Here is a 23,868-nt window from a genome sequence, read left to right as displayed (position 1 = left end):
ATCTTTTCAGAGGTTTTCAATGAAATAACGAAAGAAGAAAAAAATAAAAAGTTCTAAAGAACAAAAGATAAAGGAAATATGTCAATATATTGTAACTGTCTCTAGGTGACACAATTACAAGCCTTTAAAAAATTCTTTATAATCTTCTGCAGTTTTTTCCATAATAAAGAAATACTTTTCTGCCTTGGCTGGTGTGTCTCAGTGGAGTGAGTGCTGACCTGCCAAAGCATCGCTGGTTTGATTCCCAGTTAGGGCATATGTCTGGGTTGCAGGTCAGGTCCCCCGTAGGGGGCGCACCAGAGGCAACTTGATGTTTCTCTTCCTCTCTTTCTCCCTTCTTTCCCCTCTCTCAAAAAGTAAATAAATAAAATCTTTTTTAAAAAAGAAATACTTTTCTAATTACTAAAAGAATTATAAATTTTATCACATCATTAGTCAGATACTATGGGGGACCCTCCCAAAACAAGCTGAAATTATCTTTTGGAAGATGGGCCCCTTGTAGTACAGGCTTCCCCTGCTAAGTGAGGGTCCTAAGAACCCATCTGTATCAGGGTACCAGCTGGCGTTGTTGTGAGAGGCTACATTTGGCTTCAGTTAATTTTTTTTGAAGACTCTTTCAATGCCTTTGCCCATTGCATGATGGGTGATTTACGAGTGCACCTGCCCATACAGCACTGAGTGTTCAGCAGTTTTTGACCAAAAACAGGAAGAACCCCCCCACCCTTCCTATTCACCCAATCTCACCCCAAGAGACTTTTTTGTTTCCCCAAATGAAAAAAGTCCTTAAAGGGAAAAGTTTTGTTGATGTGGAAGAGGTGAAACAAAAAACAGCAGAAGCACTAAAAAATCATCAAAACTGATGCGTTTAAAAACTGTTTTAAACAGTGGAAAAAATAGGTGTATTTTGATAGGTGTATTGCATCAAATGGAGAGTACTTTGAAGGTGATTGAAGTTAAAAAATGTAAGAATAAGTACACAATTTTTATAAATAAATTCTATTTTGGAGGGCTCCCCCCTCAAATATTCATTAATTCAGTACTTATTACGAGTCTGCTAGGGTCACTGACCTTACTGACTCTAACCCTAACCTTAACCATCACCCTAACCATGACTTTGACAAAGCAGTGCTAGGGACAACAAGGAACAAGTGACAAAACAAGGCCCCTACTTGCAAGCAAAGCAAGGGAAAGAAACTGCCATTTGCCATGGGCCCCTTCCGTGTGCCAAGTCCTGAGCTAGATGTGTTTTACATGTCTTGTCACGTAATCCTCATTACCATTGTGTTTGGTAAGAGCGCCATGGAAGTTTGTCAGCAAGCATGCACAGCTCTCCTCCTAGAGGGAATTCTGGGGTTCATTCTTTCTGGGGTGGAATCCCCTGCATAATTTCCAAGGGTCAGTATTTTTCCTCAAGCCCCCCTTTCCTTCTCTGCTAGTCCACAGTTCCACTCCTACAGTTCCACTCCCTCCAAAGGGTCACATTGAGACACACGTGAATGAGAAACAATCCTTCTCCATCAGGAATCCGTTTGTACAATGCTGGGCCCTTGATTTATCACCTAAGTCATTTACTGGTTCCTGGAATTACCAAGGCTGCTTCTCACAGTTACTTCATGACTACATGGTTTCCGCCTCTGATTGTCTAGGTTATTGTTCTCCAGGGAATCACAAATGCTTAGCTCTGCATTTGAAACATCACAGCTGGCTTTCCCTGAACCCCCGCCCCCACCTGTACCCCACCCCCCGCCACCACAGGTGCCTTTCATAGGGTTTCCAGGAGCTCCTCTACCTAGCCCCTCGGCCCCATCAAAACTGTACTGGCACAGACTTGTCTAGTCCAGCAATGGCATGGTTCAAGGGAGTGAACCAACTTCAAAATGTGGATCAGCTGATGGCTAACTAATGCCAGAATTATGCTTCTGATGTCAGAGCTGTACAGATGATAGAACCAGGCAGGTGTCTGAGGGAGAGAAGCACCCTGACTGAAGGAACTGAGCAGGTCAACCGTCCCTAGAATACAATAGAGACCCCCGACCCCACCAATTTTAGGTTTTGAATTCAGGGTCCCTGCTACTGACAGTCTTTTACTCATCTCTTTAAATAGTTTCCATGGTCTTACGTGCTTTTGCTTTTTCACCACATCTCTTGGTGTAATTTGGTCACTAAAGCATACTTGACTATCATCCTCAGATAAACATAAATGAGCGGTATTGACTTGTATAAAACTGAATGCAAACGACTGAGGGAGGAAGTCCAGGATTCCCACAGCACCTCCACTGTCCTGCACATCCGCAGTCATCACTGCTGCCTTTGCCAGCAAAAGCCCAGATTTGAGGCAATTGCCACCTGTATTTCCCATCTGCATCAACCTTCACACTTAGAATGCTCAGAGAGCCCTAGGGAAAGCAGGTTTGATGCACAGGTGACCACTGCCCACCGTCATTACATCTGTCTGACCCCTCATCTCCTTACAACATTCTTTCATTGTCCTGTTCTAATCCAGTCCTTAGTCCATCCTTCAGAATCTACCTTCCTGCTGTCACCTGCACTCCATTACTACTGGCTCCTTTCCTCTGGCCTCCTCATCATGTCAGTGGATAAAAGCTCAGGTTCTAGTGCCAGACCATCTGGCTCCAAATTTCTGGCTGTATGTCCATTGATAAGTTGCCTAACTTCTCTGAGACTAGTTTCCTCATATATAAAATGGGAATAATAATACCAATGTCAAAGTGCTGTGAGAATTAAGTTAATGCATGCAAAATACTTATCACAGTGCAATAATGTAGGTTAAATAAAATAGTAATGACTTACTAGATCAGTTCCAGAAGTAGGAAGCATTAAGTGCTTTTTTTCCCCCTCCAAATTATGTCTGAAGATTCATCCATGTTGTTACATAACAGTTCAAAAAAATCACTGAAAACTACACATGACACAGTACCATTTTTATAAAGCTCAGAAACAAGCAAAACTAAACAATATACTGTTTACACAAATACGTGGTAAACTGTACCGAAAAGTAAAAGAAAGGTAAATACAAAACTCGGAATATTTTGGGGGGATGAAAAGGGGATTGAGGTGGGAAGGAGTCACAGGTAGCTTCAAGACCAGAGGTGATATTCTGCTCCTGAAGTTGGGGATGGGGTCTCAGGTGTTCATTTTATCATTATGCTTCATAACTTACATATACATCTCTTTCCTCATATACAGTAAACACTACAATATATTTATGAGTGTACATATAATAATAGTAATTATTATTACTAAGCAGACTTCAGGAGGCAGACAAACAAGTATTGAGTGCCTGGGTGCTACAAAGATTGCTAGATGAGTTCTTCACAACACACCTGTGAGATGGACATTCTTTTCCCAAATTAAAAGCACACTGGACTAAAAAAGGTTGCGTAACATGCCCAAGGTCTTACCCTGTGCCAAATATCTTCTATTTGCCTCTCCAAATCCATTCTTCAGCTTCTCCCCTCTACCTGATGCCTTGGGATGCTGACTGTTACAGATCCCGTCACTTGGATTCAGTTGCATTCAGTCAGTGACAGACAGTGATAGGAGGTCAGAGAATAGGAGGACAGTGAAATAAGACTATCAGTTTCCCTTGTTCCCATCATAGAATCGCCCTTAGTAGCTCTACCTCTCTACCAAGGGCCACAGCTCCTGTCAGCTCTCTGGATTCTAGGCACTGCTCCTCACATCATTCCTTCAGGCCCAGAAGTAGTACTATGTCCCCTCTCTGCTATTTCCAGACTTGGGATAACTTGGTAATTCAAACTTTGTTGAATTCCCTGTTCCCTGCCTGCACCACTGTAGACTGTCCCTTCATTAAACTCTTCTGAGATTGCTCAGATTGAATGGCCATGTGTTTCCTGACTAAGAAGGGGTAGAGCTGTGATCTGAACCCCCATGTTTTTAGTCCATCTTAACATGCCTCTTTTCCCTTTGCTGTGAGGGTGTGCACAGCTCCAAGGAAAAAGATCACTAACAACAGTAGATCCTGTTGTGATTTTATGTTCCTGAACAGCAATAGTGTTCCTGAACACTATTTGCTCTTTGGGGCTTGTGTTCTGCACAGCTAACAATAGGGACATTTAACTAATATTGGTCAGAAATTTGTATAGAATATGGGAACTGTAATAGAAAAAATAAACCCTCTATACATAAGCAACAAAATAAATTTAAAACATATATTAAAAGGTATAAGTTTTAGGCCAATTTCTCATTGGTCCTGTTTTCTGAACTTTCCATCACTATTTCCTGCATCCTCCTTTAATTAATGATCCCAGAGAAAAGGTCAGGACACCAACAACACATCTCAACAGGCCCTTACAACACAACACATTCAGTGATGACAGGCTGGATAGCTTGGGCTCTTTCATACTGGATATAGTGGAGGAAATCCTTACAGTTTTTTTTATTTTTTATTTTATTGTTGTTCAATTACAGTTGTCTGCATTTTCTCCCCACCCCTCTACCCCACCCCAGCCAAACCCACCTCCCTCCCCTGCTTCCACCGCCCCCATGGTTTTGTCCATGTGTCCTTTATAGTAGTTCCTGAAAACCCTTCTCCCCACTATCCCTTCCCCCACCCCCTCGGGTTATTGTTAGATTGTTCTTAACGTCAATGTCTCTGGTTATATTTTGTTCGCTTTTTTCTTTTGTTGATTATGTTCCAGTTAAAGGTGAGATCGTATGGTATTTGTCCCTCACCATCTGGCTTATTTCACTTAGCATAATGCTCTCCAGTTCCATCCATGCTGTTGCAAAGGGTATAAGCTCCTTTCTCTCTGCTGCACAGAATTCCATTGTGTAAATGTACCATAGTTTTTGGATCCACTCATTTGCTGATGGGCACTTCGGTTGCTTCCAGTACTTGGCTATTGTAAATTGTGCTGCTATGAACATTAGGGTGCATAGGTTCTTTTGGATTGGTGTTTCAGGGCTCTTAGGGTATAATCCCAGCAGTGGAATTGCTGGGTGAAAAGGCAGTTCCATTTTTCTCAGGAAATTCCATACTGTTTTCCACAGTGGCCTCACCAGTCTGCATTCCCACCAACAATGTACTAGGGTTCCCTTTTCTCCGCATCCTCTCCAACATTTGTTTGTTGATTTCTTTATGTTGGCCACACTGACCAGTGTGAAATGGTACCTCACTGTGCTTTAAATTTGCATCTCTCTGATGGCTAGTGATGCTGAGCATCTTTTCATATGTCTCTGGGCCCTCTGTATGTCTTCCTTGGAGAAGTATCTGTTCAAGTCCTTTGCCCATTTTTTAATTGGGTTGTCTTCCTGGAGTAGAGTCATGTGAGTTCGTTATATATTTTGGAGATCAGACCCTTGTCTGAGGTATCATTGGTAAATGTGTTTTCCCATACTACTGGTTCTCTTTTTATTTTAATGCTGTTTTCTTTAGCCACGCAGAAGCTTTTAGTTTTGATGAGGTCCCATTTGTTTATTCTTTCCTTTATGTCCCTTGCTTTAGAGGATGTGTCTGTGAGGATATTGCTGCGTGGAATGTCTGAGATTTCCCTGCCAATGTTTCCCTCTAGGACTTTTATTGTGTCACGACTTATATTTAAGTCTTTTATCCACCTTGAATTTATTTTTGTATATGGTGTAAGTGGGTGATGAAGTTTCTTTTTTTTGCACGTAGCTGTCCAGATCTCTCAACACCATTTGTTGAAGAGGCTATTTTTGCTCCATTTTATGCTCCTGCCTCCTTTGTCAAATATTAATTGACTGTAAAGACTTGGGTTTATTTCTGGGCTCTCTGTTCTGTTCCATTGGTCTATGTGCCTGTTTTTATGCCAGTATCAGGCTGTTTTGATTACAGTGGCCTTGTAATACAGTTTGATATCAGGTATTGTGATCCCTCCTGCTTTGTTCTTCTCAAAATTGCTGCAGCTATTCGGGGACGCTTATGGTTCCATATGAATTTCTGAAATGTTTGTTCTATATCTGTGAATATGTCATGGGTACTTTAATAGGGATTGCATTGAATCTATAAATCGCTTAGGGTAGTATGGCCATTTTGATGATGTTAATTCTTCCAATCCATGAGCATGGTACATGCTTCCATTTGTTTGTGTCTTCCTTGATTTCTTTCTTCAGTGTTGTGTAGCTTTCTGAGTACAGGTCTTTTACCTCCTTGGTTAGGTTTATTCCTAGGTACTTTATTTTTCTTGTTGCTATATCAAATGGGATTTTTTTCCTGATTTCTCTTTCTGCAGTTTCATTGTTGGTGTACAGGAATGCCTTTGATTTCTGAGTATTGACTTTGTATCCAGCTGTTTTGCCAAATTCATTTATTAGGTGAAGTAGTTTTTTGGTGGAGTCTCTAGGATTTTCCCGTAAACTATCATGTCATCTGCAAACAATGACAGTTTTGTTTCCTCCTTTCCAATTTGGATGCCTTTATTTCCTTTTCTTGTGTGACTGCTGTGGCTAGGACTTCCAATACTATGTTGAATAGGAGTGGTGAGTGAGGGCATCCTTGTCTTGTTCCTGGTCTTAGTGGGAAAGCTCTAAGTTTTTGTCCATTGAGTATGATGTTGGCTGTAGGTCTCTCATATATGGCCTTTATTATGTTGAGGAATGCTCCCTCTATTCACACTTTGCTGAGTGTTTTTATCAGAAATGGGTGCTGTACCTTATCAAATGCTTTTTCTGCATCTATTGATATGGTCATGTGGTTTTTGTCTTTGCTTTTGTTTATGTGATGTATTATGTTTATTGATTTGTGAATATTGTAGCATCCTTGCATCCTTGGGATGAATCCCACTTGGTCATGGTGTATGATCTTTTTAATGTATTGCTGGATGCAGTTTGCCAATCTTTTGTTGAGGATTTTAGCATCTATGTTCATCAGCGATATTGGCGTGAAGTTTTCTTTCTTTGTTATGTCTTTATCTGGTTTTGGGATTAGGATGATGTTGGCTTCATAAAACGAGTTTGGGAGTCTTCCATCTTCTTGAATTTTTTGAAGTAATCTGTGGAGGATGGGGGTTAGCTCTCCCTTAAATGCTCTGTATTATTCTCCTGTGAAACCATCTGGTCCAGGGCTTTTGTGTGTCAGAAGCTTTTTGATTACTGTTTCAATTTCATCAGGTGTTATTGGTCTGTTCAGGCTTTCTGCTTCTGCTTGAGTTTTGGAAGGTTATATTTTTCTAGAAATTTGTCCATTTCATCTAGGTTTTCACATTTCTTGGCATATAGTTCTTTGTAGTAATTTCTTACAATCCTTTGTATTTCAGTGGTATCAGTTGTAGTCTCTCCTCTTTCATTTCTGATTGTGTTTATTTGGGTCCTCTCTCTTTTTTTTTTGATGAGCCTGCTTAAGGGCTTGTCGATTTTGTTCATCTTTTCAAAGAACCAGCTCCTGGATTCATTGATCCTTACAATTGTGCTTTTAGTCTCTGTCATTTAATTCTGCTCTGATCTTGGTTATTTCCTTCCTTGTACTTGCTCTGGGCTGTCTTTATTGTTGTTCCTTGAGTTCTTGTAGGTGTAGGGTTAGGTTGTTTATTTGAAATGTTTCTGTTCATTTTAGGTAGGCCTGTTTTGCTATGAACTTCCCTCTCAGGACTGCCTTTGCTGTGTCCCATAGGTTTCGGATTGTTATGAGTTCATTTTCGTTTGTTTCCAGAAACTTTTTGATTTCTTCCTTAATCTCATTCTTCACCCATTCATTGTTTAATAGCATGCTATTCAGTCTCCATGATTTTGAGTGTTTTGGGTTTTTTTCCTTGAGATTTGGGAAACCCATACAGTTTTTATCTCCTCACCCTTTAACTGTCTTTCTGGCTCTCTCTGCTTATTTATATTTTTCTGGTGATGCTGCACAAAGATAGTGCTGGCTCTAAGCCCAATTTATCTCTGGCTAAAATCAGTAGCAAAAGCAAATGCTACTAAGTAATTAACTGTGAATATTGGCACCTTGGTTTGATTGGCTTTGTAGAATATCCCATCTCAATTTCTTGTCATCTTTCCTCACCAATATGACACCTGCATTCCTTGCTGGAACACTTAGTATGTCAGCCATGCTGCTAAGAGCAGCGTTAAGTGGCAGACACATCAAGGAGCTTACAGTTGGTGCCCTTATGAGCAACAGAAAGATGATCAGGGCAAAGTAATATAACAATGATGATGAAAAGGAGGAATTCAATGCAATAAAACTAACCCAGAACTTCTTTACTAGATACTTAGAAATTTCTATTTCAAGTATATTGTGAATTCCCAATAATCACTGTGGGTAGATTATCCACACTGTGAGGTCTGCCCAGCCAATTGTTTACTCTTTGGCTAGATTTTCTATCCTGTCTCTTAATTTCCAGGGACATTCATCAGCTGCTATATCTGAGTATTTTCTTTCCACTCCTTTCATGTACAAGTAACTGCAAGCATATAGCAGTCCAGAAAAAACAAAAAAGCTAGATAAGTGTAGGATTGATGACAGTCAGAAAAGATAACATGAAAACTCACCAAGATCCCTATCCAGGTCCCAGCTCATCACAGGAATTTGATAAATATTTGTTGAATTGAGTGAAAAGAGTTGTTAGGAAGTTGAATTAGAAGATTTTTAAGGCATCTTCCTACCCTGGTACTCTATAATTCCTCAACACAAAATGATAGAAAGTTTGAAGAAGACCCAGGATGTATATGCTCAAATTTATCAGGAACAAGAAAGGTAAGTTGGAAAAGACTCAACTGAGGCTGAGATGGCTCACAAAGGAGTAACTAAGATTGATTCAAACTTTCATACCTAGCATGATCCTTCATCCCACGAGATGCGCTAAAATTCCCACCCAGAGTCCAAGGTGACTAGAGAGCAGTTTTCTTAGGCTTTCAGATGTAGACAAGATCTGAAGTGAAATTCTAGGCCTTAACTTACTTAGAGCCTGAGAAAGGGAGTGTATGTTAGTGGGGTAGTAATATTCTGTTTTGAGGTCCTAGATTTTATGATGTATATTTTTTCCAGTGTTACAGAAACACACAATGCAGGGCAGGAAAACTTCTTAGAATTGATCTAATCCAACCTCCAGCCCATGGAGGAATTCTTACAGCATTCCTAACAGGAAGTCATCCAGTCTCTAGTGACAGGAAGCTCACTTTCTCCAGAGGCTGCAGCATTACTGTTGGACAGCTCCCACATGGGCAGGTTCTTTCTTCACTTCAGAGTCCTGATCTTTAACTTCTACCCACTGATGCAACAGAGACCATGCCTCTTCCCTGCTCTTTGGGGCAGCTCTCCTGCCTCTTCCATTTTTCACTCCTAGAAAACATCCTTCAAATCCTTGAACTGCAGAGTTCAGTGCTGCAGAGTTGAATGCAGTAGTCCAGACATGGCCTGGCTTTCACAGAGGATAGTGGGACTATTTTTTCCTATTTATTTTTAAATTATCAACACCATCTGTTTAATTATCTATTCTAGAATGGTGCCCCAAAATGGCCACCAAAATAACTGGTTCCTTAGAGTTCCAGATCTTATTTCATTATTTACTGGTCCTTATTTGCTTGTCTTCTGCTGGCTGGTTCATCTCCTATGCTACTGGAACAGCGTTATATTATACTGCCCTTTACAATCACTCATCTGACACTGGGTAGGGAAATACCCTGGTTTTCCCAAACTTTCTCAAAATATCTCTTCCTTCTCACCATGAATCCTCAATCTGCCTGGCATATACAGACTCCAAATTAAAGAATGAATAAATATATGAATAAATGAAAGTCAAATGTTGCCTACTGATGATTACACCAGTCTGTAGAACACACTCCACCATTGTAGGGACCTGGTTTTTTAGTATCCTGGGCCACAGCCCAGCATAGATCATTTCTTCCCATAAGTATCATCCACTTAATCTAGCTATTCATTTGCATAGTTTCCTTTCTTTCCCAAAGCTACAGCTAAGGAGAAAAGTTGCAAACACTATCTGACTTGCTCACTTCTTCAGTTTCCCTCCCCATATTTCAATGTCTTTGCAACAGTTCTGTTCCAGGTTCTGTTTCCAACAGATGTCATGTGTGAGCTTGTAGCCAGCAGAATTAGGAAGTCATGAGGTGGGCACAACTAGTTGGTAAGATCTGCAGCCTGCCACGTACTCACACTCCTGGTGAACACAAGCTCCTGCAGGAGGGAGGCAGCAAGCATCCCAGAACAATTCTTCCCACCCACCGAAAGTGGCAACAGGACTCTTGTCTCCCACCTGCCGGAACCTGTGAAGAACCTTCTCTGTTCTCAGGAGCACAAGATACAACACTTGTGACTACCCTCTGAGAAGCAGAGAGCCTCCATCTAGTATATTCCCTCAGTGAGAACATGCTGTTTCTCCTTTTTCATGACCTTCCTCTCAGTCCCTCTTGGGTTTCATTCCCCTTACCCAACAGAAGTCTTTTCCTCATCTTTAATTGCTTCCAATCTGCTTTATTCCACCTGGGCTTAACAAGTCAGAATCAAGAAAAGTGTTCTTCCAACTCTTTCACCTTCCATTCTAAAGAAAAGATGAGCATGCATTAGCTGCAGAGATGTGATAAACATACTAGAAAGAAAAAAAATGTACCCTTTGGATCCCCAGGGATCCCAATTTCTTCTGGCTCTAAAAGAGCTGAGAGTCCATTATGGGACCCCATGAAAACTTTTCTTGTAAATTGATTTAGAAAATGTCTGGTTTTATGCCTGTTAGTGTACTAGGGAAAAGAGCTTTTAAAATTGCTTAGTCCCTAGATGGCTAAATTGCTCAATTATCTAGATCAATCATGGGTTATTTAGTTCGTCTCCTTACCCCCAAGACAAGATAGGAACATTCCTTCTGAATAAAGACCTATACAAAAAAGTCTTGTATTCTCTTTTTCAGTTCAAAAAGCCTTATGTACAAAGTTTAGAAGTTCTTCTTTAAATATTATCCAAATTTCTTTTGTTGGAGCTTAAGACCCTTTGTCTTTTTTCTATTCCCCAGTGGATATCATAAAGAAAAAAATAGACATTGTTTGATATCTATTTGTTCACAGCCTTCTGTTTGGAGTTCCTCAGGGCTCCTCATTCTATTTAACATCCTTCTAAGCATTTGATGACTGCTCTTAAATCCCCCTTATCACCTGCCCACCACCATCCACCAATCCCTATACATCTGTCTCCCCTGTAACTTTCAAATGTAGTGCTTGCCTCACCTGGCACCAGCTTCAAGAACTTAATCAGCACATTCAAGAATTATCTAGGTTGTCCAGCAAAGAGAGTCCTGAATATACAGCTGCTCTCCACAATTTACTAGTACTCCTATAAAATGCACAGACATGAAGATGAAGATTCTGAAAGCCTCAGGCACTACTTCTTACTTGCCACAACAAACACTTGCCAGGCCCCAGCCCCATTAAGAGACAGAAAACAGAGCTCTCACCTCTGCCAGGATGGGGAGAGCCCTGGGGCATCAGTCAGAAGGGTTGAGTTCTGAGCCAAATTCTGCCACTGCCACCCCATAAGCAACTCTCTTTCCATACCAACCCTGTTTCCTAAGCAGACCACAACACGTATTTGCCTAGATGACTTTTCAGAGCTCTCACATTCTATGATTCTTGGATTAGGCAAAGACTTCTTCTTTCCCTCCTTAAAAGATTATATATACATATTTCCTGTCCTTGGTATGTCTCCCTCCACCAAACTCTATGGCCAGCATCACCTAGAAACACTCAGAAACCAGAGTTTCTCAACCTTTTAATTTTATTATCATCATCTCTTACCCACAAAAGGCTTTTCTATACTTTTTTCCTTAATCATCCACTCACTGAAATTTTAATACTACAAATATCCTATATTTCTATTTATATACTATAGTATACTGTTTATATACTATATAGAGAGCTGTGATTAATATACAAAAAGAGCAAGCTTTTTTTTGGTTTTTTGCTGCCCCCAAGAACCAGTTTTCCTCCCCTTTGCTGGCACTGTTACCTCCATTGAACATAACCTAGATTGAGCTGCAGGTTGTCTCTTGAATGATAAAAGTAGTGTAATTTGACTGAAACTCCACAAGCCACAGGTTTTAAAAATAATCCAAGCCAGGGTGTAATCAGTCAGAGTTCCCATTTCCCCAAAGTAAAGAGCAGCTTCCCAGTCCTCCTCCCCAGGCCGCACTCATTGGTTCCAGGCCCTGTCCTGGTCCTCTCAGCCTGGGACCTTCACCTCTGCCCACAGTTCCCACTTTCAGCTTTCACTCCATTCATATGAATCCCAGAAGCAACAATGGAAATGATGGGAATGAGGCGAACAATGGCTGATCATATTCCAGGAATAATTAGAATCCACCACAAGGGCAGAAACAACCCTGGCCTCTGGCATGGATGGAGATTCATTCCAACTCCCCTGATCAGCCCAGATCCCCTCCCCCATTCCCTGCAGGACATGCCCCTTAACCTTACCTTGGCACACTGGCCAAATAGGTCACGAGTTTCCGTAGGTCTTCCTGTCTTATTCTGTCATGATTGCTGCGAGCAGGGAAGGTCAAGATGGGTCCACCTCGTTTATCACGGCCCCCTGCAGGGAGGGAGAGAGGTGAATATAAGAAAACCAGTCAGGAAGTGTGCTGCAGAGGAAAAAGAATTCCATCTAAGTGCTGGATGAAACAGGCAGGAATATAGTGCCCAGAGAAATCTGGTCACTGCTTAAGACAGGGACAGGGGATTTGGATGCAGATAACATTGGGTGACCTTGGGCAAGTCTTTTGACTTTTCTGATGCAAAAGAAAATAAAAATGATCGCACTTCTGGGTTGCTGCAAAGATGGATGATGACACGTGGGGAAGCACTTTGAAAAGTAAAGCTCTTTACAAATGTAAAATCATAATGAAGGTAGTATTCTTCTTTTTCAATCCTCACCCAAGGATATGTTTATTGACTTCAGAGAGAGAGGAAGGGAGAAATGGAGAGAGAGAAACAGTGATGTCAGAGAGAAACATCAATCAGTTGACTCCTGTATGCACCCCAACCAGGAATCGAACCCACAACATTTTGGCATATGAAACAACACTCTAACCAACTGACTAACCCAGCCAGGGCTGATATAACTATTCTTAATGAGAAAACAAGCCATTGTAAGTGCTATGTGGTCTTTGTAAATTTAACCTCCAATTCATTTCTCTTTGTAGGGCTCTGTGACACGGGAGTACTCAGGAGTAACTGACTACCATGGTGAGAAGGCTTTTAAGGGCATCCTTGCTGGGAGGTTCTTACATTCATAGAAAAGACATAAAGTGGTTTTTTTTAATTATATTTTATTGATTATGCTGTTATAGTTGTCCCAATTTTCAACCCTTTGCCTCTCTCCACCCTGCACTCGCACTCTCTCAGGCAATCCCCACACTGTTGTCCATGTCCATGAGTCATGCATGTGTATTCTTTGGTTACTTTGTTTCCTATGCTGTACTTTACATCCCCATGACTATTCTGTAACTACCAATTTGTACTTCTTAATCCCCTCACCTTTTTGCCCATCATCCTGACCCCCCTCCCATCTGGCAACCATCAAAACATTCTCTGTATCTATGATTTTGTTTCTGTTCTGCTTGTTTATTTTGGTTTTTTAGATTCAATTGTTGATAGATATGTATTTATTGCCATTTTATTGTTCATGTTTTTGATCTTCCTCTTCTTCTTCTTAAAGAAGACCTTTTAATATTTCATATAATACTGGTTTGGTCATGATGAACTCCGTTAGGTTTTTCTTGCCTGGGAAGTTCTTCATCCAAACTTCGATTCTAAATGATAGCTTTGCAGGGTAATCTTGGTTGTAGGTCCTTGTTTTTTTCATCACTTTGAATATTTCTTGTCAATCCCTTCTAGCATGCAAAGTTTCTTTTGAGAAATCATCTGACAGTCTCATGGGGGGGGGTCCCTCATAGGTAACTAACTGCTTTTTTCTTGTTGCTTTCAAGAGTCTTTCTTTCTCTTTAACCTCTGACATTTTAATTGTGATGTGTCTTGGAGTGGGTCTCTTTGGGTTCATCTTGTTTGGGACTCTCTGTGCTTCCTGAACTTGTATGTCTATTTCCTTCACCAAGTTAAGGAAGTTTTTTTGTCATTGTTTTTTCAAATAGGTTTCCAACTTCTTGCTCTCTCTCTTCTCCTTCCAGTAACCCCATGATGTGACTGCTAGTGTGCTTAAAGTTGTCCCAGAGGCTCTTTACAGTATCTCCATTTTTTAAATTCTTTTTCTTCTTGCTGTTCTGATTGGTTTTTCTTTTACTTCCTTACATTCCAAATCACTGATTTGATTCCCTAAAATTTTTTCTTTGTTTTAATGAAGTGTATCCTTCATTTCTGACTGGATCTTTTTTATGCCATTGAGGTTCTCATTAAGTTCCTTGAGCATCCTTACAACCAGTGTTTTGAACTCTGCATCTGGTAGTTTGCTTGTCTCCATTTTGTTTACTTCTTTTTCTGGAGTTTTTATGTGTTCTTTCATTTGGGCCATGTTTCTTTGTCTCCTCATTGTATTACATAGAGCTGCTACATTTCACAGGCTTGGTAGAGTGGACTAATGTACTAGGTGTCCTGTAGGGTCCAGTGGCACAGTCTCCCCTATTACCCAAGCTGGGTAATTGAGGTATGCCCACCATGTGGACTGTATACAACCTTCTGTTATAGTTGATCCTTTATTGCTGTTGGCATGTCCGAGGTCAGCCATCACCTGTGTTCTGTGCAGGGCCACACAGTATAAACTACAAAGTGATCTGCAGATGGCTGCTATTTATGCTGGGCTTGGAGGTGTCCATGCAAGGCCACACTGTGAACCAAAGCCAGCTGCTGCTAATGTCAGACCTGGGGCAACTTAGCAAGAGGTACAGGCTTGCTGAAGCCAGATGCTGCTTGTTTGAGAGAATTTAAGAAAATCTAAAGCATGGGCCAAGACAAGACATTCATATGGAAAAGTCACTGGAAACAGCTTGGGTGGGCCCAAAGGTGGGTGGGGCTGGGCCTCAGGGAATCTCCAGTGTGGGGAAAACTGTGTGGCCCAGGTTGATGGTATCTCAGGTATGGCACCCACCTGTCAGCTCTGTGGGTGGCTCTGTTGGGGGAGGGCTCAAAAAAGGAACAGTGGCCTCTGCCAGTATGTCTCTCTGGGGGAAAGCTGCCCCCCAGCTCTCATCCTGATGTCGTACAATTCAGTTCCTCCCTGTATGTCTCTGGTGTCTTTCAATCTGCTGCCCCCATGCTGGAGCTCACAGGGAGTGACTCTGAGTAAGTTTATGCATGGGCCCTTTAAGAGGAACTTGCAGGGTGTCCAGCAGCTTCTGTCTTCCACAGCCTCAATCCCTGCTGAGTTTTACAGCCAGAAGTTATGGCAACTTCTCTTCCTTGCACTGGAACTCTGGGCTATGGACCTGGTGTAGGGCTGGGACCCCTTGCTCCCAAAATATCCCTCCTGATTTTTATCTGCCACATGTGGGTGTGGGACCAGCCCTTGCCACATTTCTGCCATTCCTTCCAGTCTTGATGTGGTTTCTTCTTTAAATATGTAGTTGTAGGACTTTCATTCAGCTCGATTTCTGACAGTTGTGAATAATGGTTGTTCTATAGTTTAGTTGTAATTTTGATTTTGATGTGGTTGTGAAAGGAGGCCAGCTGTGTTTACCTGTGCCACCATCTTGACTGGGAGCACTGAGTCTGTTGTTTAATGCAGGGATCCCCAACGCCCGTGGCCATGGGTGTTAAACAACAGAAACTGTACTGGCCCATGGCCTGTTAGGAACTAGGCCACATAGCAGGAGGCAAGTAAGTGAAGTTTCATATGTATTTATGGCTTCTCTCCATCACTGCCATTACTGTCTGAGCTCCACCTCCTGTCCTACCCTGCTCCCCTTCCCTCCTCGTCCATGGAAAAATTGTCTTCCATGAAACTGGTCTCTGGTGTCAAAAAGATTGGGGACTGCCAGTGTAACATGTAGGTTGCTGGGGTTGGCCCTCAAAGGCTCCCATTTAGTAGATCTTGGTTGGAGCCTAGGAATCAGCACTTCAAGCAGTCTGCAGATTAGAATTTGAGAAATATCAACCTCCAAATAATGGAGGACAGTTTTCCAAAGGCTGGATGAAATAAAAGAGGGCATTCATCCTTCCTTGCCCCATAGGCCTTCAGAAACCTACCTCTAGTTGATGCCACTCCACATTAAGTATTTTCTACACAGCCAAGGATCCACCCCTGCCTGCCTGTCTGACATGCCACCTGTATTATAGCTCCTGCTGGAGGAACACATGAATCTTTATTAGCAATAAGGATACTCAAGGTCTTAATCACTACAAATGCATTGTACACACTATGATTACAAATGTTTTCTAAATATAATATTTTAAAAATCTGGAAGGAGTACACTAAAATGATGAGCACTGTTGTTATTAGAAGTCTGGGATTTAACATGACTGATTTTTCTTTCGTCTCTTTCCCAAACTTCTTATTCATTAATGGGTGCTATGATTAGGAAGCAGGGCCAAGTTTCTCAGGAGAATTAGATGGGGATGAAGCTGAGGTGCAGTAGCCATAACCTTACAGGCACTGACTATGACACAAAGAAAACCCGCGTCATAATCACAGACTCCCCATATCCCAAATGCTCACTGGGCAGCCATCTCACATCCTCCATAGTAGGGACCACAAGGAAATCTAATGCAAGGGGGAGGGAAGGTTGGCATTGTCATCCTCAATGCTAGAAAATAAACTTAAAGCTTAGCCCTTAGAAAAAGGATCTCATCCAAGGAAAGGTAGATAGAGCCTCCAAGAGACCCCACCCAGGTGTGAGTTCGTGAATAATGTTTCCATGTAATTGTAGGGTCTTGAAGTCACACAGACAGAGGAGAGGCTCAACAAATAAAACCAAATCCATTCCAGAATACTCCTTGAGGAGGAAATAAGGAGGCTACAAGGAGAAAAGGATCAAACAAGATCAGGGTCACTTAAGAGACTTGCTCTGATGAAAAAAATGTTTCAGCACTACCACACTCCCTCACCTACCCCCCAGCCCCACACCAGGGCAGACTCGTGTAGATAGACCACAGAGTTGAATCCAGGCCCCTAGCTACAGACTTTCCATACCATGGACCCTGGTTCTTTGTACGAATAACCATTCTCAACTCAACGCCTTGGAAATTATCCTCATCTCCCAACTGCCTTCCACTTATAGAAAAGGAAGCAGAAGGATTGAATGCAAGGCTTCCTGAGGGCTGGGAAGTTCTCCCACACTCTTGACCTTTCCCTCCAGCCTTATCTCACCCTAAGGATTTTCACTCAGGTGCTTTTAACCACAGCTGTTGCCTTTCTTGCTGACTTTCCTTGGACACTTTAAGAGTAGAGCCATGGGAACAAGGGGAGCCAAGGCTCATCTGATTGGCAAAGGCCAACTAAGGAGTTTGGAGAGCTGTTGACAGTGTCTTCCTGAGCCAGAGCCAGTTCTGTCCTTGGTGACAGAAGTTTCACAAAATCAAGGCTGGGAATGGCAGCAGATGGCAGGGGAGGGGGAGTGAGGGGAGAAAGCCTGAGGCAGTACAATCCCCTCCCTTCAGGAAATATGGATAAGGAGTCAAGAGAGGGCAGCGGGATTAGGCCAAATATTTTCCACGAAGGAGAAGACCTTACAATATTGCAGGAAGAAGAGGAACAAATATAGAGGAAGAGAATCCTCTTTATGCTGAAAAGAGTGGGGCAAGGGATGGATCAAGGACTCAGAGAAGGTACAAGGGGAGGGGTCCTGACACTTTCTCCATGGTAGTCGAATAGAACTCAAAGAGGGAGGGGAAACAGGTAAATTATGCTCAAAAGGCTGGGGGGGGCAGATAAATTATGAAGAAAAGGGAAGTCAGCCTGAAGCAGGAGATAGTCAGGAAGGAGGAAACTCCGGAGGTGCCCCAGGGCTAAGATAAAGGACATCCATACAAGACAGAGACCCTGTAAGACCAGTTGTTTCTGCTTTCTGGAAAAGCACTGAATAGTGGTGACTCATGAATGCACCTGTGCAGAAGACACTATATGACCCCTGCTTCATTATAATATCATTATAATAAATTAACATTGTGTGACCCCCTTCTCTAGTGGCCAATCAAGGAAAATCACAGGAGACCACATGTGCAGTAGCTTTAAAATACAACTACTTGTACATCCGCAATAAAAGCCCACTTAAAACTAGCCAGAAAGGATCTTCTGTATAACAATAGAATCCCTCCAGCCCATGAGTTCAATTTCTGCTCAGAGTTGGCCCGCTCCCATGTTCTGTGGAGTGTACTATTGCTTAAAAAATCTGCTTTTTCTCTTTATGCTATAAACTTGGTGTGTTCGGTTCAATCCTTTGTCTGCGATCACCAAGAACCTGGTTACCTATGCCCACCTGTGAAAGCCTACATGGTGAACACAGCTCTTTAGGTGAAATATGAGATGAGGTCAACTATCAGGTGCCAGGGCAGGGTTGAGGTGCTGGAAGAGAGGTGGAGTGGGCCACCATTAGCGAGTGTCCCAGAGAATGAAGAACACAACTGTGTATAACATGGGCTTAAGGGAAGGCAGCAGGGTATTGGGGCATAGTGAGGGCTCTGTTGAAAGGTCTGGTTGTGGTGTCCATGCCAGGCACTAACTGGAGTGAAGGCAGAATAGAGCTAATGCCTGGAGTAAATGGAGCAGACCCACTGAGGGCAGGAACTATCCTGCTGGATTATGAGTTCCCAGAGAAGTAGGAAGGCATATGTTTTGTTCAACTGATATCCATATTCTCCCAACTGATAGGGGATTTTCAGAAAGGATCAAAGGTAAAACCCTAAGGCCACAGACAGACATATCAAAGGTCAAGGTCTCAGATGTGCATGACCATGGTAGGAGGTGGAGGACTTTGCTGTCAAGAAGGCCGAGAAGAGCCCCGGCTGGTGTAGTTCAGTGGATTGAGCCACGGGCCTGTGACCAAAAGGTCTTCAGTTTGATTCCCAGTTGGTTCAATTCCCAGTTGGGGCACATGCCTGGGCTGTGGGCCAGGTCCCTGGTGGGGGGTGCGCAAGAAGCAACCACACATTGATGTTTCTCTCCCTTTCTCCCTCCCTTCTCCTCTCTCTAGAAATAAATAAATAAAATCTTTGAAACAGAAGAAGAAGGCTGAGAAGACACAAAGCTATAGAATTTGATTGATAACTGACATGGGTGCTGAAGTTACAGAGGGGGATAAGCAGAGATGAAAAATGAGAACCCCCTGCTAAAGTCAATGTGCATTATGGAAGTGGGTCCCAGAGAGTGGGAGACAAAAGTGGGTAAGTTGTGAAAAGGTGATAGAAACAGTGGCAGGATCTTTAAAAGCACCATTCCCTTGCTCATCAAATACCTGCTGTTTGTGTAGTCATGCAAGGCTTTGGTGATAGAAGCTATAGGATAGGATGTAGAGAATAAAGAGGGAGGGGATGGCTTGATGTTCCAGTAATGGCGCCGATCCTTTTCCATAGAAGCAGGGCAGTTGGGGCTGTGGCAGGGCCAAAAGCAGGGAAAGTTAAGGCTTCCCTGACTGTGGTAGAGAATGGTTCTTATATTTTTTAGAGAGAGTCAGTCTCCAGTTAGGGCAAGCAGATTAGAGTAGTTTAGGGGGAAGACAAGAAAAATACATCTAAAGAATCACACCAAAGTTCAGTCCATGTAACTTTAGCTCCACAAGATTTTAATGGATAACGTGATGTTTTTAAGGGGATGAGGTTATTCTGTCGTTTGGGAAATGTTTTCATGTGCTTGATGGATATTCACTTTAATGAACATGGCAGATCTCCAAGAAGGGGGCTATAATATGCAAGACTGTGCCACAGCAGCAAACTTATCTGAGAGTAAAACCCCTTTTCCTGTTTGTTTGTTTTTTTTATTCTCACCCGAGGACAGTTTTTTCATTGCTTTTTAGAGAGAAAGGAAGGGAGAGAGAAACGTCAATGTGAGAGAGAAGCATCACTTGGTTGCCTCTCGTATGCACCCAGACTGGGGATTGTAGGCTCCAGGATCAGGGATCAAATCTGCAAACTAGGTATGTGCCCTGATGAGGAATCAAACACACAACCCTTTGACTATGGGACAACAGTCCAACGAACTGAGTCACACCAGCCAGGGCTCCTTTTTCTTTCTTTTTAAAAAATTAAATCTTTATTTTTTTTTCCATTACCATTTAGTCCCCTTATACCCACACCCCCAGCAATCACCACACTGTTGTCCAAGTCCTTTTCTTTTTGAGGATCATCTCATGGGACTGTTGTTCCATGGAACATACATTGAGAGACACAGGCCTAGAGTACAGAAGACTGTGCCACAGAAGCATGGAGTTTCCCTGGGAACAATGTCACTGTTATTATCTCCCACAACAATGTTGGTGGGAGATAAGGTGGCAGAAAGGGACATCAGGAGGTGGCCAAAAGGAGGGTGTGAGTACACACACAGATAACAGTAGTGCAGTGGGCCCTGCACAAGGGTGTATAAAAGGGACAATGGGCACTGTGAGTGGGAGACATAATACACAAAAGAAGCCAGAGAGAGGGCAAAGGGGGAGGTTGTGAATGACAGCAGGATGGGGCAACAAAGGCTCCATATGACACAGTCACAGATCCCATCACACAGGGGTGCACACGCCCACATGCAGAAGCGGCTGGGCTGCACTGGATTATACCAAACATGCGTTCCCATGGCAGCGCAGCATTCCTGTACCCTGGCCACACCAGGGGCACCAGCACAGGAGGGCGGACACAACCAACAGTTTGTTTCTCCGCTCACCACCTTCCCGCAGTGCTTTGTTCTCAGAAAGGAATGCAACTGCTGCACTGCGTCATTTAATTCTGGGTTTCTTTATTTTGCCTTATTTTTGTATTTTGCCTTCTAAAAGCACAGGATACAAGGAGCTTTTTTGGTCTGTTTTTTGTTTTTGTTTTCTAAATGCAGGCAGTCATTTCCCTGGTGCCCTCAGCATCCTTCCCAGGCACAGAGGACAATGAGCCCACGTGAAGATGAATGACTTACCCCAGGCTGCTTGGCCAACATGGGTACATGGCTGTGAGCTGCACACTCCCAACCTCCTTGGTCCTGCTCTGGGAAGCATCTACCTGTTTCATGCCTGACTAAAAGACTTCCTGGCACCTTGATTCTGGGTGCTCCATTAGGACAATTCCCTATACTTGGGAAGCTCTTCTCTAGGGCTGGCTGGGCCCTGCCCCAGAGGTCTGACTGAATTCACATGGGAAAAAAATAAATCATGAACAATCAAGCAATCATCACCATGTCAAATTCTCATACCCCTAACTGATGTGAAAGAAGATGATGCTCGAAGACTGTGTATTAAAGCCAGCAGGGCCTCCTGGAGCAAGTAAAGTGGGAGCTGACTTGGAAAGTGAAAGAGGTGCTCAGACTGGAAGAAGGTATGGGGAAGGCACTGCAGGTAGAGGAAGCACTAGACATGAGAGAATGGGAGGATTAATTAGCAGGACACCCAGGGACATCAGGTTAAATAGGCTCAGAGCCATTCAGAAGAGAAAAAGATCCAAGCAAGCTCCCCAGAGGGCTCTGGACTATGTTCTGGGAGCCCAGATTATGGGCAGCAACAGAAGTCAGAAGCCCAGTGCTGCCCACTGGCCTCCAGACTTCTACTCAAGATATTCTCTCATGCTCGGCAAGCACTCAGATCCAAGTTTACCAAGGCTTTGGAGGCTATCTTACCTTCACCTCCACTCACACTGAAATCGCTGCCACGTGATCCTGCCATGGGATTAGTCTGTGCTTCAACATCTTCAGTGACAGGGGCTCACTACCTAACAGACACACCCACCTAACACTAATGAGAACGGGAAGCTTCCAGGTCAATTTCCTCTAACAGCAACAACAGTAAAATACAAGTATTATTATTACTACTACTACTAATCACAATACTATGGAATGCACATAGTACCTTACAAAGCTTACATACTCCCATCTCATATTCAGCCCTCACCTCCCATCCCAACAGTCTGCATCATTGGACTTGCTCCTTCCCTCTGGTCAGGTGGGAGATACCTATTGCATGGTTTCTCCTCCCCTCCCTCCCTTCTCTCCACTTTGGCAGTTGCCCACCAGCCAGGCTAGCACTGCCTATGGAGTAAACCCCTGCACTGTGGGACTTTACTGGCTCTTTCCCTGTGATTCCACTGCCATTCCTTGTAGATGACCAGGCTCATCCAGAAACAAAAGCTCAGTCCATGAAGCTTAAGCACTTGAGCATGTTTCTTTAAATGTGATCCTTGGCTATTCACAATGCCATTCCTCTAGCCCCTGCCAAAGATTCTGACCCAGGAGCCCTGAATGAAGCCCTGGAACTGGCACCCATAGTGATGCTGGTGCACCTTAGAGTTTGGCTTCAATTCCATCAGCAGTCATCAAGCTCTTTCTTAAAGGACCATTGAGAAAATATTTTAGGCTGGGGGTCATTTATCTCTGCTGGAACCATTCAACTCTATTGTTGCAGTGACAAAGAAACCATTGACAACACTTGTAGTAGACTGAACAATGTAGTAAACCAAACATACCTGATCCCTGAAACCTGTAAAGGTTACCTTATTTGGAAAAAGAATCTTTGCAGATATAATTAAGAATCTTGTGGTGGGAAGATTATCTTGTGTTATCAGAAGGGCCCTAAATACAGTCACAGGTATCCGTGCTGTGAGGCAGAGAGAGATCTGACAGACAGAATTGCAGAAGGCAATGTGGCCATGGAGGCGGAGATGCGAATGATGCAGCCACAAGCTAGGGAATGCTGACAGCCACCCGAGCTGGAAAAAGCAAGAAACAAATTTTCCCCTAGAGCTTTGGAGTTAGCACAGCCCTGCTGATACATTGATTTCAGCCCAGTAAACTTATTTTGGACTTTTTACTTCCATAACTATGAGACAATAAATATCTGTGTAAGCCACCACGTTTGGGCAACTTGTTACAGTGGCAATAGGAAACTAATACACTACCTAAACACATTCACGTGGTTGTATTCTAATCAAACTTTATTTACAAAAAGCAGGTGGTTGACCTGTAGCAAAATACAGGCTATAGTTTGCTGACCCCTGAATTACACTTTTAAAGGTCCAGGTGCATAAGATGGGTTGGTGAGAGAACTCAGAAATAAATATTTGGAAGGTATTATTCAGAAGAATAAATAGATAGAAACAATCACTTGAGTTCCCTTTGAGAGGAAGGAGAGAAAAGAAGGGGCCAGAAAAAAAAATTTAACATACTGTCTATGACCCACTCTGAGAGGAACCCAAATAAAACCTCTGGGAATTGTGAAGTGGACAGACACCTCCAGCTGAAGCATCTCTCAGAGGGGCTTGGAAGGGCGGGCAGGGTGAGGTATATGTGTGTGGGGGGTGTGAGGTGTGGGGGGGGGCACCCACCTATGGTAGTAAACATCCTGCAGAACACTCAGCTGGGACCAGAGCTCTCCCTTCTCTTTCTGCCTCCCTCTGTAGAGAGGAAGCAGCTGCTCTGAGTGTGAATTCCACTCCCACTTCTCTTTCACTAACCCACAAAGAAGTGAGTGCCACACATGCACACACACACAACTTCTCTAGGCCCATTATGGAGTAAAGTTCCACAGACACTCACCAGAAACGAAGGCCACTTTTTCCTTTAGGATGGGAAGGACATCAGAAGCTTTCAAACCATCATTCCGAAAAGAACCTGTAAGACAACAAAACAGATGGAATCAGGGTGAAAGAGGCCAGGTGGCTGAGTCCCTGGCTCCCACCCTCAGCACCCAGCCCCATCACGTCTTGTTCAGGCCCCACAGCCCAGCCCAGTGGAACAGGATGGGGTCCACAACAGAAAGAACACCTCCACACATTGCCAGGCCACAGTGGGGACAAGGAGAAGAG

The 23,868-nt window shown here is 43.0% G+C and overlaps 1 protein-coding gene across 16 annotated transcripts in view; it reads right to left on the bottom strand.

Annotated features, from left to right (window-relative positions):
• KALRN (kalirin RhoGEF kinase) overlaps positions 1-23,868 on the bottom strand; it is an 838,419-nt gene that overhangs the window by 482,001 nt on the left and 332,550 nt on the right. For all 16 annotated transcript variants that reach the window (XM_053918456.2, XM_053918443.2, XM_053918448.2 and 13 more), the window contains exons 2-3: positions 23,600-23,674; positions 12,415-12,529 (exon numbers count right to left, since the gene is read on the bottom strand). Coding sequence is in view for 15 of the 16 variants with exons in the window: in XM_053918443.2 (XP_053774418.1) it covers positions 12,415-12,529; positions 23,600-23,674 (190 nt within the window). In the remaining variant the exon portion in view is untranslated. The remainder of the gene's footprint in view (positions 1-12,414; positions 12,530-23,599; positions 23,675-23,868) is intronic.

The sequence above is a fragment of the Desmodus rotundus genome, chromosome 2, assembly GCF_022682495.2.
Source record: "Desmodus rotundus isolate HL8 chromosome 2, HLdesRot8A.1, whole genome shotgun sequence".
NCBI lineage: Eukaryota > Metazoa > Chordata > Mammalia > Chiroptera > Phyllostomidae > Desmodus > Desmodus rotundus.
This window is presented reverse-complemented; position numbering and strand designations above follow the sequence as displayed.